We start from the raw sequence: 14,111 nt of genomic DNA, 5'->3' as shown, positions 1-14,111 counted from the left end.
AGTGTAGAGTGTAGTGTATTATAGTGTACAGTGTAGAGTATATAGTAGTGTAGAGTGTATAGTAGTATAGAGTGTATAGTAGTGTAGAGTGTAGTGTATTGTACTGTAGATTGTATGGTCGTGTAGTGTATAGTAGTGTAGAGTGTAGTGTATGGTAGTGGAGTGTAGTGTAGTGTATTATAGTGTAGAGTGTATGGTAGAGTAGAGTGTATGGTAGTGTAGAGTGTATGGTAGTGTAGATTGTATTGTAGTGTAGAGTTGTATGGTAGTGTAGAGTGTATGGTAGTGTAGTGTATGGTAGTGTAGAGTGTAGTGTATGGTAGTGTAGGGTGTATTGTAGTGTAGAGTGTATGGTAGTGTAGAGTGCATGGTAGTGTAGAGTGTATGGTAGTGTAAAGTGTAGTGTATGGTAGTGTAGTGTGTATGGTATTGTAGAGTGTATGGTATTGTAGAGTGTATGGTAGTGTAGAGTCTATGGTAGTGTAGTGTGTATGGTATTGTAGAGTGTATGGTAGTGTAGAGTGTATGGTAGTGTAGAGTGTATGGTAGTGTAGAGTGTATGGTAGTGTAGAGTGTATGGTAGTGTAGAGTGTATGGTAGTGTATTGTAGTGTAGAATGTATGGTAGTGTAGAGTGTATGGTAGTGTAGAGTGTATGGTAGTGTAGAGTGTATGGTAGTGTAAAGTGTAGTGTATGGTAATGTAGAGTGTATTGTAGTGTAGAGTGTATGGTAGTGTAAAGTGTATTGTAGTGTAGAGTGTATGGTAGTGTAGAGTGTATGGTAGTGTAGAGTGTATGGTAGTGTAGAGTGTATGGTAGTGTAGAGTGTATGGTAGTGTAGAGTGTATGGTAGTGTAGAGTGTATGGTAGTGTAGAGTGTATGGTAGTGTAGAGTGTATGGTAGTGTAGAGTGTATGGTAGTGTAGAGTGTATGGTAGTGTAGAGTGTATGGTAGTGTAGAGTGTATGGTAGTGTAGAGTGTATTGTAGTGTAGAGTGTATGGTAGTGTAGAGTGTATTGTAGTGTAGAGTGTATGGTAGTGTAGAGTGTATGGTAGTGTAGAGTGTATGGTAGTGTAAAGTGTAGTGTATGGTAGTGTAGAGTGTATGGTAGTGTAGAGTGTATGGTAGTGTAGAGTGTATTGTAGTGTAGAGTGTATGGTAGTGAAGAGTGTAGCGTATAGATTTTTTTGAGTTAGATCGCATAAATATACACGTGTCGTTAAACTCACCGACACATTTATATTTACGCGGTCTAACCCCTAAAACAACCTGAATTATGGATGATATTGATTTCGAAAGCCTACGTGTTAAACTACTTCAGGAATATTTGTTAAAACTTACGTTAAGTTAACAAGTAAACGTCTGAAAAAAGAAGAATAGGTTTTATCCCTTTCTTGATGTTCAAACGCCGAATAGAGACCTTTAGCAAGGAATCAAGTTCGCAATCAACCACACCCGGTGCTCATGGTGAACATGCAAGCAAACTTTGCTCCGATGATAATAATAATAATAAGAGATGGGCGTTGTCTTTCAAACGGATTGGTCTACACCAGAGACGTCAGCCTTCTTTAGGGCCCAGTCTCATCACCACGGGGTCAATTTTCGTTTATTCTCGTGGCCAACTTTGGCGTTTTAACGGTACGTAACGGGCACCCGGGAACGGAACCCCCCCCCCCCCCGCCCCCCAACGTACAACGTTCGCGACCTATGGCTAAGCGAGGGGGTTTGACTCAGTGGCGGCTGCCCTTGCGACCGTCATCCGTGAGTAGCAGCTGTCAGGCAAAAGGTGCCTTTTGCATGTTTGTGAACACTTGTTGTCCTGTTAGCTCGTGCGAGATAACCTATTTTTATTGGTCTAAACAATATTCTATTTTGGCTGCTAGAGTCCCGCTGAGCTCTGTAGTAGTAGTTTTTTTTTTTTTTTTCCCCCCGAAAGCAACCTGGCCACAAGTGACAGCTCAACGAAGTGGCTATCCGTCATCATCGTCGCGTGGAAATTTACAAGGTCAAGATCGACCAGATACTCTTACACGCTTGGTGAAGTTGGTTCTAAATGTGGAGGGAAAAAAAACCGGAGGGCCCGGAGAAAACTCCACGTCACCACGGGGAAGGAGAAGAGGCGCATTGAAACTCCAAATATACAGCAGAGACAGCAGGCGTCGGGATCGAACCCACGACCTCTTGCACACCAGGCGAGGTAGTCAACATCTCCTAGCCACCGTGATGATGAGAGAGAGACTAGCAAACTCCAAATATACAGCAGCAGCAGGCGTCGTCAAGTTCGGGATCGAACCCACGACCTCCTGCGTACCAGGCGAGGTAGTTAACATCTCCTAGCCACCGTGATGATGAGAGAGAGACGCATACTCCAAATATACAGCAGTAGGCATCGTCAGGGTCAGGATCGAACCCACGACCTCCTGTGTACCATGCGAGGTAGTCAACATCTCGCCACTGTGTTGCAGCTATGTTAGTCGTGGCTGGGAATTCACACACGCACACTTGCAAATATCTTTGTACGCAAAGATCCCCCTACATAGCGATCTAAGATCTTACGACAAGTACTGGGAGAGTCGCAATCTTTATTTAGACTGGAGGGTGGAATCCGATGAGCTTTGAAGCTCTTTGTCACAGATGTTCAGCAGGGGCAGGTCGCCACGTTGCACCAACACACACACAAACACACAAGACAAAGATCCCCATGTAGACTACACGGGCTGTTGGGCCAAGTGCTGTTGGCGAGAAAGTGCCTCGTCAAGGCCGGCACGGCGAACGCGCGGGTGGGTGGCCAGCACCACGCCCGGCCGCCTTTGTCTCCCCAGTGGTGATGCTCACCACGCACCGCACCAGGTACTCATTTGAGGCTGAGTCGACCTAGGGGGGGGGAGGCTCAGGACTGGTTCAGGTAACCGTCACCGGTGTTGGCCGTGAGCGGGAATCGAACTCGAGTCGCCGGGTTCGTAGCGCTAACCGCTGCACCACCGCTCCCCACATTGTACACGCACGCGCTTTCATACACGCACGCACCTTCATACACACACACACATCATACGCACATACACACTCGAAGAAACATGCATTGCGCATACACGCACTGTCATACACACACTATCAGAAACATGCATTGTAGCCACACGCACTGTCAATCACACATACGCACTATCATACACACACACACGACAAGAAACGCGCCTTACACGGGCACGGCACGGTCGCAGTAACGATTCGCTCCCCCCCCCTCGCCCCCCCCTCTCTCACCCCTCTCTCCCCCCCTCTCTCCCCACTCTCTCCTCCCTCTCTCCCCCACTCTCTCCCCCACTCTCTCCCCCCTCTCTCCCCCCTCTCTCTCCCCCCCCTCTCTCCCCCACTCTCTCCCCCCTCTCTCCCCACTCTCTCCCCCACTCTCTCCCCCCTCTCTCCCCCCTCTCTCTCCCCCCCCTCTCTCCCCCCCTCTCTCCCCCCTCTCTCCTCCCTCTCTCCCCCTCTCTCTCCCCACTCTCTCCCCCCTCTCTCCTCCCTCCCCCCCTCCCTCCCCACTCTCTCCTCCCTCTCTCCCCCCTCTCTCCCCACTCTCTCCCCCACTCTCTCCCCCCTCTCTCCCCCCTCTCTCTCCCCCCCCTCTCTCCCCCCCTCTCTCCCCCCTCTCTCCTCCCTCTCTCCCCCTCTCTCTCCCCACTCTCTCCCCCCTCTCTCCTCCCTCCCCCCCTCCCTCCCCACTCTCTCCTCCCTCTCTCCCCCCCTCCCTCCCCACTCTCTCCCCCCCCCCTCCCTCCCCACTCACTCCCCCCTCTCTCCCCCCCTCTCTCCCCCCTCTCTCCCCCCTCTCTCCTCCCTCTCTCCCCCCCTCCCTCCCCCCTCTCTCCCCCCTCTCTCCCCCCCTCCCTCCCCACTCTCCCCCCCTCTCTCCCCCCCTCTCTCCCCCACTCTCTCCCCCACTCTCTCCCCCACTCTCTCCCCCACTCTCTCCCCACTCTCTCCTTCCTCCCTCCCCACTCTCTCCCCCCTCTCTCCCCCCTTTCTCCCCCCCTCTCCTCCCTCTCTCCCTCCCTCCCCACTCTCTCCCCACTCTCTCCCCCCTCTCTCCCCCCTCTCTCCCTCCCTCCCCACTCCCTCCCCACTCACTCCCCACTCTCTCCCCCCTCTCTCCCCCCCTCTCTCCCCCCTCTTTCCCCGCCCCTCTCTCCTCCCTCTCTCCCCCCTCTCTCCTCCCTCTCTCCCCCACTCTCTCCCCCCTCTCTCCCCCCCTCTCTCCCCACTCTCTCCCCCCTCTCTCCTCCCTCTCTCCCCCCCTCTCTCCCCCCTCTCTCCCCCACTCTCTCCCCCCCTCTCTCCCCCCTCTCTCCCCCCTCTCTCCCTCCCTCCCCACTCTCTCCCCCCTCTCTCCCCCCTCTCTCCCCCCCTCTCTCCCCCCCTCTCTCCCCCCTCTCTCCCCCCTCTCTCCTCCCTCTCTCCCCACTCTCTCCCCCACTCTCTCCCCCACTCTCTCCCCCCTCTCTCCCCTCTCTCTCCCCCCTCTCTCCCTCCCTCCCCACTCTCTCCCCCCTCTCTCCCCCCCTCTCTCCCCCCCCTCTCTCCTCCCTCTCTCCCCCCCTCTCTCCCCCACTCTCTCCCCCCTCTCTCCCCCCTCTCTCCCCCCCTCTCTCCCCCCTCTCTCCCCCCCTCTCTCCCCCACTGCACCCAGGCGACGATCGGCATCGACTTCCTGTCGAAAACCATGTACCTGGAGGATCGAACGGTGAGTCCCCGCCCCTCTGTCCTCTTCCTAGGTGCGGGAGGAGGAGGTCACGGGACAGACCCAGCAGGGTGCTCTATGGGGTTGACTGCTGTGCCAGGCTAGGTGCAGGAGGAGGTCACGGGACAGACCCAGCAGGTGCCATGGGTTGACTGCTGTGCCAGGCTAGGTGCAGGAGGAGGTCACGGGACAGACCCAGCAGGTGCCGTGGGTTGACTGCTGTGCCAGGCTAGGTGCAGGAGGAGGTCACGGGACAGACCCAGCAGGTGCCATGGGTTGACTGCTGTGCCAGGCTAGGTGCAGGAGGAGGTCACGGGACAGACCCAGCAGGTGACACAGGTTGACTGCTGTGCCAGGCTAGGTGCAGGAGGAGGTCACGGGACAGACCCAGCAGGTGCCATGGGTTGACTGCTGTGCCAGGCTAGGTGCAGGAGGAGGTCACGGGACAGACCCAGCAGGTGCCATGGGTTGACTGCTCTGCCAGGCTAGGTGCAGGAGGAGGTCACGGGACCGACCCAGCAGGTGCCATGGGTTGACCGCTGTGCCAGGCTAGGTGCAGGAGGAGGTCACGGGACAGACCCAGCAGGTGCCGTGGGTTGACTGCTGTGCCAGGCTAGGTGCAGGAGGAGGTCACGGGACAGACCCAGCAGGGTGCTCTATGGGGTTGACTGCTGTGCCAGGCTAGGTGCAGGAGGAGGTCACGGGACAGACCCAGCAGGGTGCTCTATGGGGTTGACTGCTGTGCCAGGCTAGGTGCAGGAGGAGGAGGTCACGGGACAGACCCAGCAGGTGCCGTGGGTTGACCGCTGTGCCACGCCCGGTGGCGATGGTTCACACCTCGGCCGTGGCGATGGTTCACACGTCGGCCCCCGTGGCGCTGGTTTACGGCCGAGTCATCCTAGGGGGCGGCCCAGGACCAGTTGGGACGATCGTCACCGTGTGCACGCCTTCGGCTGCGCCAGACGCAGCCAGCGCTCGCCGCGAGAAGTCTTGCCGAGGCAACGTGGGGGGGGGGGTATCTTTGTCTTTGTGTGCAGGTCCGCCTTCAGCTGTGGGACACAGCCGGCCAGGAGCGATTCCGAAGCCTCATCCCCAGCTACATCCGCGACTCCACCGTGGCCGTGGTTGTCTACGACATCACTAGTGAGACGCGCACAACAGCAAAAACAACAACAACAACAACAACAGCCGCCACGGCGCTCGTGCCAGGCTGGGTTCACTTCGAGGCCGTCGCGTGTAATGTGGACGGCTCGCTGCGGCAGGAGGAGGAGGAGGAGGTCACGGGACAGACCCAGCAGGGGCTTTGGGTTGACTGCTGTGCCAGGCTAGGTGCAGGAGGAGGTCACGGGACAGACCCAGCAGGGGCCGTGGGTTGACTGCTGTGCCAGGCTAGGTGCAGGAGGTGGTCACGGGACAGGCCCAGGTGCCTTGGGTTGAATGTTGTGCCAGGCTAGGTGCAGGAGGAGGTCATGGGACAGACCCAGCAGGTGCCGTGGGTTGACTGCTGTGCCAGGCTAGGTGCAGGAGGTGGTCACGGGACAGACCCAGCAGGTGCCAAGGGCTGACTGCAGTGCCGGGCTAGGTGCAGGAGGTCACAGGACAGACCCAGGTGCCATGGGTTGACCGACTGAGATGACTGGCAGATGCACCACCCGTGCTGCCAACTGTGCCAACCTGCTGCGCTTTAGCAGTCCGGCGCTCCGCTCGTTGTTGTGAGCGTCGCTCCTCTGCCCCACGCTGTTGATGGAGGGCGACTGCCTCCAACTGCCCAGTAGCGCGCGCACAAAGACAAAGATTCCCCCTGTAGCCTTAACAGGCTGTTGGGGCAAGTGCTATTAGCGAGACATATGAAGGGCGGTACGGCACACCCAGGGGGGGTAAGGTGGTCAGAAGCACGCCCGGCCGCCTTTGTCTCCCCAGTGGCTATGTTTACACACGGCATTTGGTACTCGTTTGAGGCTGAGTAGACTTATGGGAGGCCCAGGACCGGTCCGGAGCGGGAATCGAACTCGGGTCGTCGGGTTCATAGCGGTGTGCGCTCGCCACCCGTGCCACCGCCCCACCTACGAAGGGCTCACTGGGTGGTGCTGCGTGGCCACCTTTGTCTCCCCGGCGCCGGCGTGCTCGCTGGTGGTGAGGTCCAAGGCCGTCATCATAATATACATATTGGTATAGAATGCTGCGTAAATTAAAAACAACACTTGGCTAAACCTTGGCCACAATATCTGGACCTGTCTTCGTGTAAATCAACGCGTAGGTTTCTGTTTGTGCGATTGCGGTGATGGTTGCTGCTTCATTAATCCCCAATCTCTGCCATTACATGCAATGAAACAAGGAAAGGTACAAAAAAAAAAGTAAAAACAGAGCAATGTAAATACAATAACACTACTAGACATTATTGTTTAAAATAAAAAATCAATAAAAAGTCCGCCCCACTTGTTAGTGAAATTTTTTTTTAATATTTTAGGCAGGTCAACGAGTTTTCAAATGTAGATATTTTTTCTGGGTTGGGACCCCCCCAGACACCCTGGAAGATTTGGTCCCCGCCCCCCAATGTTGACTCTACGACCTTGGCGAGGTCGCGAGGTCGCGGTGCGGTAAACTGACGCGTTGGTTGCGCGCAGACGTCAACTCATTCCAGCAGACGTCCAAGTGGATCGACGACGTGAGGACGGAGCGGGGAGGAGATGTCATCATCATGCTGGTCGGCAACAAGACTGACCTCGTCGATAAGAGGTGTGGGGGCCGCCTGGACGAGGCGGGACGGGACACACGGGACGAGACACACGGGACACACGGGACAGGACACACGGGATGGGACATACGGGACGGGACACACGGGACGGGACACGCGGGACGGGACACATGGGATGGGACACACGGGACGTACGGGATGGGACACACGGGACGGGACACACGAGATGGAACACAAGGGATGGATCATACGGGACAGGACACACGGGATGGGACACACACGGGACTTGAACGCACGGGACTTAGACGCACAGGACGGGACACACAGAACAGGACACACGGGATGTACAGGACACACAGGACGGGACACACAGGACGGGACACACAGGACGGGACACACAGGACGGGACACACGAGACGGACGGGACGTACGGGACGAGACACGTGGGACGGAGCGTACAAGGTGGGACACAGGCGACGGAATGTACGGGGGATGCAAGGAGAGACGCAAGGAGAGAAGCGAGGGAGGGAGGGGGGGACCCACTTGCCCTTCCTACAGTGTTCACTCTTGATTTGGAGCTTCCGTGACTGCAGCAATTACTCTTTGGTTCGTTCGGTAAAGTCACGGAGAAAGAAAAATAAATTTCGATTTAAAGCTTTCGTGACTGCGAGGATTCATCTTCTTTGGTTCTTTCGGTGAAGTCACCACCACGTAGAATGAGAATAAAATAATAAATTGATAAAATAAAGTAACACAATAAAATTCTCACGACGTTTCGGCCACAACACAAGCGGCCTTCATCAGGTGAAGGGACGAGACTGTCTCGAGGACCTGATGAAGGCCGCTTGTGTTGTGGCCGAAACGTCGTGAGAATATTATTGTGTTATTTTATTTTATCAATTTATTATTTTATTCTCATTCTACGTGGTGACTTTACCGAAAGAACCAAAGAAAAAGAAATTAAATAACAGCATACGACGTTTCGATTGCAACACAAGCAATCGTCATCAGGTGCAAATGAAAGATGAAACAAATATGGCAAACTTAGAAATATAATGCAATAAAACACAGAGTCGGCTAACAAGTCAACACCCTACCTGGTTGATTAACGTTCTTGCAAAGATTGCTAAATTTGAGAGAGAGAGACACAAAACACAGACACACAAGCAGAGAGTGACTCACACAGACAGACACACAAGCGGAGAGAGACAACAGAGAGAGACACAGAACATAGACACGCAGACACACAAGCAGAGAGAGACAACACAGAGACACACAGAGAGAGACACAGAACATAGACACGCAGACACACAAGCAGAGAGAAACAACACAGAGAAACAACACAAACAGACACACACACAGACAGACACACAAGCAGAGAGAGACAACACAGAGACACACACATAGACACACAGACAGACACACAAGCAGAGAGAGACAATACAGAGACACACAGACAGACACAAGCAGAGAGAGACTCACACAGAGACAAACAGAGAGACACACAACATAGACACACAGAGAAAACACGCAAATATAATGCAATAAAACACAGAGTCGGCTAACACAAGTCAACACCCTACCTGGTTGATTAACGTTCTTGCAAAGATTGCTAAATTTGAGAGAGAGACAAAACACAGACACACAAGCAGAGAGTGACTCACACAGACAGACACACAAGCAGAGAGAGACTCCCACAGAGACACACAACATAGACACACAGACAGACACACAAGCAGAGAGAAACAACAGAGACAAACAGAGAGACACACATTGACACACAGACAGACACACAAGCAGAGAGAGACACACAGACAGACACACAAGCAGAGAGAGACTCACACAGACAAACACAGAGAGAGACACACAACATAGACACACAGGCAGAGAGAGACACACAGGCAGAGAGAGACTCACACAGAGACACACAGAGAGAGACGCACAACATATAGACACACAGACAGACACACAGGCAGAGAGAGACTCACACAGAGACACACAGCGAGACACACAAGCAGAGAGAGACTCACACAGAGACACACAGAGAGAGAGACACACAACAAAGACACACAGGCAGAGAGAGACTCACACAGAGACACACAGCGAGACACACAAGCAGAGAGAGACTCACACAGAGACACAGAGAGAAACACACAACATAGACACACAGACAGACACACAAGCAGTGAGAGACAACACAGAGACACAGAAAGAGACACACATCATAGACACACAAGCAGAGAGAGACTCACACAGAGACAAACAGAGAGACGCACATCATAGACACACAGAGAAACAATGCCTCTGTGTCGAGGCCTTAAATAGGGAGCTAGGGGGGCGGAGAGAAAGAGGGGGGGGGTAGATAAATTAGAATGTCAATGAGAGATTTGGAGCTTTGGCGACTGCAGGAATTACTAGAGCGACAACATGAGGGCACACGGAGAGAGAGAGAGAAAACACACTTAGTCAAACAAACTTAAATTTCGATTTAAAGCTTTCGTGACTGCGGGGATTCATCTTCTTGGTTCTTTCGGTAAAGTCACCACCGCGTGGAAGGGAAATAAAATAATAAAAATAAAGCATAATAAAATTAAATTCTCACGACGTTTCGGCCGCAGCACAAGTAGCCTTCCTCAGGTGAAGAAACACAGAGCTGTCGGGAAGACAGCGCTTTGGTGAACACTGCCAAGCTGGGCAGCGTCTTTTAAGCTCTGCTCCTCCCACCTAGCTTAAAAAAGAAGACTGCCAAGCTTGGCAGTCTTCTTTGGTTCTTTCGGTAAAGTCACCACCCACGTAGAATGAGAATAAAATAATACATTGATAAAATAAAATAACACAATAAAATTCTCACGACGTTTCGGCCACAACACAAGCGGCCTTCATCAGGTGAAGGGACGAGACTGTCTGGAGGACAGCGCTGGAGCGAAAAAGCCACGCTCAGATCACGACCTTTAAGCTGTGCGAGAAGAAACAAAGCGCCCTCGACTTTAGCAACACGGATAGCTTAGAGTCGCGGCATCTCTTCAGAGAGGCGAGAGACTCGATTAGTTGAGCCTTCTTATCCCGCTGACTTCCCGACAGCTCTGTGTTTCTTCACCTGAGGAAGGCTACTTGTGCTGTGGCCGAAACGTCGTGAGAATTTAATTTTATTACGTTTTATTTATATTATTTTATTTCCATTCTACGTGGTGACTTTACCGACAGAACCCAGAAGACAAACAAACTTAGTGAAATTTGGAAATGTATTCACTCTCGTCATCCTCGTGTGGTTTAGGAATAGGTTTTACCCTTTTAACTGGCACAAAAACTGACACCTTTATTCAAGGCATCATGTTTGCAATAACCACAACACAGGCAGTCAAAAATGCAAACAAAAAAGACAACTCTGACAATAATATTGGCACTGTCCTTGAATTTGATTGGTCCACACCCGAGACGGCTTTTCTTAGAGCCTAGTCTCCATTGGTGTTGGACCAGAAGACGCCAAAAGGCGTACAACTCAAAAACAGCGCACTATCAGAGTATTGAGGGCTCGGGGTGAGCATTTACATTATGAGACCTCCTTTGCCAGAAACAAGATATAGGAATAGGTTTTACCCTTTTAACTGGCACAAAAACTGACACCTTTATTCAAGGCATCATGTTTGCAATAACCACAACACAGGCAGTCAAAAATGCAAACAAAAAAGACAACTCTGACAATAATATTGGCACTGTCCTTGAATTTGATTGGTCCACACCCGAGACAGCTTTTCTTAGAGCCTAGTCTCCACTGGTGTTGGACCAGAAGACGCCAAAAGGCGTACAACTCAAAAACAGCGCACTATCAGAGTTTTGAGGGCTCGGGGTGAGCATTTACATTATGAGACCTCCTTTGCCAGAAACAAGATATAGGAATAGGTTTTACCCTTTTAACTGGCACAAAAACTGACACCTTTATTCAAGGCATCATGTTTGCAATAACCACAACACAGGCAGTCAAAAATGCAAACAAAAAAGACAACTCTGACAATAATATTGGCACTGTCCTTGAATTTGATTGGTCCACACCCGAGACGGCTTTTCTTAGAGCCTAGTCTCCACTGGTGTTGGACCAGAAGACGCCAAAAGGCGTACAACTCAAAAACAGCACACTATCAGAGTATTGAGGGCTCGGGGTGAGCATTTACATTATGAGACCTCCTTTGCCAGTAACAAAATATAGGAATAGGTTTTACCCATTTAACTGGCACAAAAACTGACACCTTTATTCAAGGCATCATGTTTGCAATAACCACAACACAAGCAGTCAAAATGCAAACAAAAAAGACAACTCTGACAATAATATTGGCACTGTCCTTGAATTTGATTGGTCCACACCCGAGACAGCTTTTCTTAGAGCCTAGTCTCCACTGGTGTTGGTGCCAGAAGACGCCAAAAGGCGTACAACTCGAATAAAGGCGTCAGTGTTTGTGCCAGTTAAAAGGGTCAAACCTATTCCTATATCTTGTTACTGGCAAAGGAGGTCGTGCGCTTTGTCGTTGTAACTCGTTGATAGCCCCCCCCCCCTCCTCCTCCGCCCATCGGATTCTGACGTCGATTCTGAACCCTGTACCCCCCCCCGCACCCCCCCAGGCAAATCACCACGGAGGAGGGTGAGCAGAGGGCCAAGGAGCTGAGCGTCATGTTCATCGAGACAAGCGCCAAGACGGGCTTCAACGTGAAGCAGGTCGGCGACACCAAACAAATATCGTGACGATAATTTTAAATGACGATACTAACGACGGCGATGATGATGATGATGATTATAATGGTCGCCGTGATTTGTTTACATCTCCAGAGCCTCTGAGAGTCGAGCCCCCTGCTGCTCCTCCTCCTCCTAGTGTAGTGTATAGTGTAGTTTGTAGTATTGTGTATTGTGCAGTGTATAGTGTAGTGTTGTGTAGTGTGTAGTGTAGTGTGCAGTGTATAGTTTAGTGTTGTGTAGTGTGCAGTGTATAGTGTAGTGTGTTGTGTAGTGTGCAGTGTAGAGTGGTGTAGTGTATAGTGTAGTGTGCAGTGTAGTGTTGTGTAGTGTGCAGTGTATAGTGTAGTGTGCAGTGTATAGTGTAGTGTTGTGTAGTGTGTAGTGTGCAGTGTAGTGTGTAGTGTAGTGGGCAGTGTATAGTTTAGTGTTGTGTAGTGTGCAGTGTAGTGTGTAGTGTTGTGTAGTGTGCAGTGTATAGTGTAGAGTGGTGTGTAGTGTATAGTGTAGTGTGCAGTGTAGTGTTGTGTAGTGTGCAGTGTATAGTGTAGTGTGTTGTGCAGTGTATAATGTAGTGTTGTGTAGTGTGCAGTGTAGTGGTGTAGTGTAGTGTATAGTGTAGTGTATAGTGTAGTGTACTACTTCAGCCCACGGGTGTGTTGCACATTCGCAAATCGCGCGATTTGCGTAATCGCCCGATGATGCTGGTTGATGTAATTACCAGCGAAACGTCGTACTACACAGATTGTAAATGTTGTGGATTTACTCTCCAACACACCGGTGGGCTGAAGTAGTCCACTATACACTACACCACACGCTACATTGCACACCACAATATACTCTACACTATAAACTACACTACACACTACATCATACACTACACTATGCACCACTACACTGCACACCACTACACTATACACTACACTAGTGACTAATTGGCCTTTTAGTTTAGGCGTTCGACCGTTAAGCCTCCGATTTAGCGACGCGGTTTTGACGGTCTCACGCGGTACCCGCACGATTTCGGCCAATCGGGGAGCCGTTTGGACGACTGGCATTAGCTCGGCCTTGCGGCGATGGATGGCCACGCGTTGCTTCTGGGGGACGGCTCTCCTGCTAACTCGGTGGGGTGGGGGGGTTATGGGGTTTGACGTCGCTTAAAAGTTAAAAGCGACGTCGATGACGATGTCCCCCTCGGTTGCACGTGAAGGGGGACGAGTGAGGAAGGCGATTAGTTGAAACGGTCGCTTGACTTTTCTCCATCAACCCCCCCCCCTATTAAGCGACGGTCCGCCGTCTTAGCCCGAGGGTGAGAATGTTTGAATTCGGAGCTTACGTGACTGAAGGAATTAGTTTTTGGTTTATTTCGGCAAAGTCGCGTAGGACGAAAATGACTGCTTGTCGAATTCTGTTAGTCTCTGGTCTGTGTACCTTTTTGAATGCTCTGCGCGTTCATCACGTATCCACGTTCCTAATGTTAATGCTTTAAAATGTTCTCGCAACGTTTTTGTTGTTGTTGTTGCTGTTGTTGTTCCACATGCGCGCGTTTAAATTATACAAACCGTGTTACTTTTTTTTAGGGGGGGAAAGGTCAAAAGGTCAACTTCCGATCGGCTTGGATAAAATTACGGATTTAACGATGATTTCAATTGACGATGGTTTTAGTGGAGCCGTTTAATACCGTTAACCGAGGGGACCAAACCGCGTACGGTACATGCGTACGCTACGTACAACTTAAACAATGAAAACACCGCACGTATATACACAGCACGAAACCTTGGCGTCGCGGGCATAATTCGCTCCGGGAAACGTGTTTGTAATCCAGAGCGCTCGTACGTCAAGGCGCTCGTACGTCAGTTGCGTGATCACAAAGCGTGTACACGTTACACCGCTCGTGTAGCGAAGACCCTCGCTCGTCTATCAAATTAATATTTATTTGCAGAGAGCCAAGTCTTACTGCAG

The 14,111-nt window shown here is 51.5% G+C and overlaps 1 protein-coding gene across 1 annotated transcript in view; it reads left to right on the top strand.

Moving 5' to 3' along the window:
* The window catches only part of LOC116958062 (ras-related protein Rab-6B), a 31,383-nt gene that overhangs the window by 11,342 nt on the left and 5,930 nt on the right, over positions 1 to 14,111 (top strand). Inside the window, exons 3-6 of the mRNA XM_032980555.2 lie at positions 4,684 to 4,737; positions 5,772 to 5,877; positions 7,359 to 7,470; positions 12,044 to 12,137. Coding sequence (XP_032836446.1) covers positions 4,684 to 4,737; positions 5,772 to 5,877; positions 7,359 to 7,470; positions 12,044 to 12,137 — 366 coding nt within the window. The remainder of the gene's footprint in view (positions 1 to 4,683; positions 4,738 to 5,771; positions 5,878 to 7,358; positions 7,471 to 12,043; positions 12,138 to 14,111) is intronic.

This window comes from Petromyzon marinus, chromosome 70 (genome assembly GCF_048934315.1).
Source record: "Petromyzon marinus isolate PM22_M1 ecotype Great Lakes invasive population chromosome 70, UKy_Petmar_22M1.pri1.0, whole genome shotgun sequence".
In the NCBI taxonomy this organism is placed as follows: Eukaryota; Metazoa; Chordata; class Hyperoartia; order Petromyzontiformes; family Petromyzontidae; genus Petromyzon; species Petromyzon marinus.
Note: the sequence above shows the minus strand (reverse complement) of the source record. Positions and strands in the feature narration are given on the sequence as shown.